General features: G+C 32.6%; 1 protein-coding gene across 1 annotated transcript in view; it reads left to right on the top strand.

Moving 5' to 3' along the window:
* The window catches only part of wdpcp (WD repeat containing planar cell polarity effector), a 69,550-nt gene extending 68,429 nt beyond the window's left edge, over nucleotides 1-1,121 (top strand). Inside the window, 1 exon segment of the mRNA XM_032541256.1 lies at nucleotides 593-1,121. Within this exon segment, the coding sequence (XP_032397147.1) occupies nucleotides 593-643 (51 nt within the window). The 3' untranslated portion in view covers nucleotides 644-1,121.

Raw genomic sequence — 1,121 nt, 5'->3', positions numbered from 1 at the left:
TCATTGAATGAGAAGGTGTGTCCAAACGTTTGGACTGTACTGTATGTAAAAGTTTTCCCTTATAGTTATGTGTAGTAACTGAAATGAAACAAAATTGACCTGTCATGAAGGGAAATAAGTAGACATTATTTTACATAAAGCAAGTAAAAACAAAAAAGGCTGGGGACCACTGCTATACTGCAATATAGTTAGAGAATATTAGAGTTATATGATATTATAGTGTATTACAGTGTGTAGTTTAGAGCTAAAACAATTAGTATATTAATTGATTAATTGATTGAAAATAAATCACAGCCAAATGGTTTGAAAATTGATTAATCTTTTAAGTCTTTTTAAGCACAAATTCCCCAAATTAGCTGGTTTCAGCTTCTCAAATATGCAGATTTGCTGCTTGTTTTTATCATATATATTAAAATAAATTAGTCAGTGCAGCTTTCAGGTTTGAATGTAGACTACAAAAAAAGAATATGGTACAGTGTAGCATAATGCAGATTCAGATCAACTGGTCAAAAAGCGTTTTAAAACTCCACATCCTTATACAAACTGTCTGGCTTATAAAATGTAATATTTCTGTTTCCTCTCTCTTTCTCAGGACGATGAAGACCTCGGGACGCTTCATGTGGTCCACTTAGGAATGGTTTAAAAGAACAAACTAAGATATGATAAGAGACACAACAACCTCCCACCAATAACAGGCTCTCTTTGTCAATATTATGTTTATATTCAAAGTAGTTACTTACCTGTAACATTACCTGGAGAGGGACTCACATGCTTGTCATTGTACAGAAAGGTAGATGACTATATAGATGTCTGATAAAAGTGGAATAATGCATGTGTGTTATACGCAATTCAGTAGTTTTGCATTACCACTTTTGTTTGTAGGTTGGACATTTTAAAATTGCTGAAACCAAAAGCCTTTCGCTTTTTTAGACCTGTCATAGTTTGTCTGGGAAATTTAGACGTGAAATCAGTTTATTTATTGTCTTAGTGAAATCTAAACCAAACGAACCCTAAAAGAAAACGGTAACACCAGCTTCTGCCTTTAAAAACACGACTGAAAATGTTTTAAACCATTCCATTAATCAACCTGAAAAATAAAGACTTGTATTATACTTTCATCA

The sequence above is a fragment of the Etheostoma spectabile genome, chromosome 17 (genome assembly GCF_008692095.1).
Source record: "Etheostoma spectabile isolate EspeVRDwgs_2016 chromosome 17, UIUC_Espe_1.0, whole genome shotgun sequence".
NCBI lineage: Eukaryota > Metazoa > Chordata > Actinopteri > Perciformes > Percidae > Etheostoma > Etheostoma spectabile.
The sequence above is the reverse complement of the archived record's forward strand: the minus strand, read 5'-3'. Positions and strand labels throughout refer to the sequence as shown.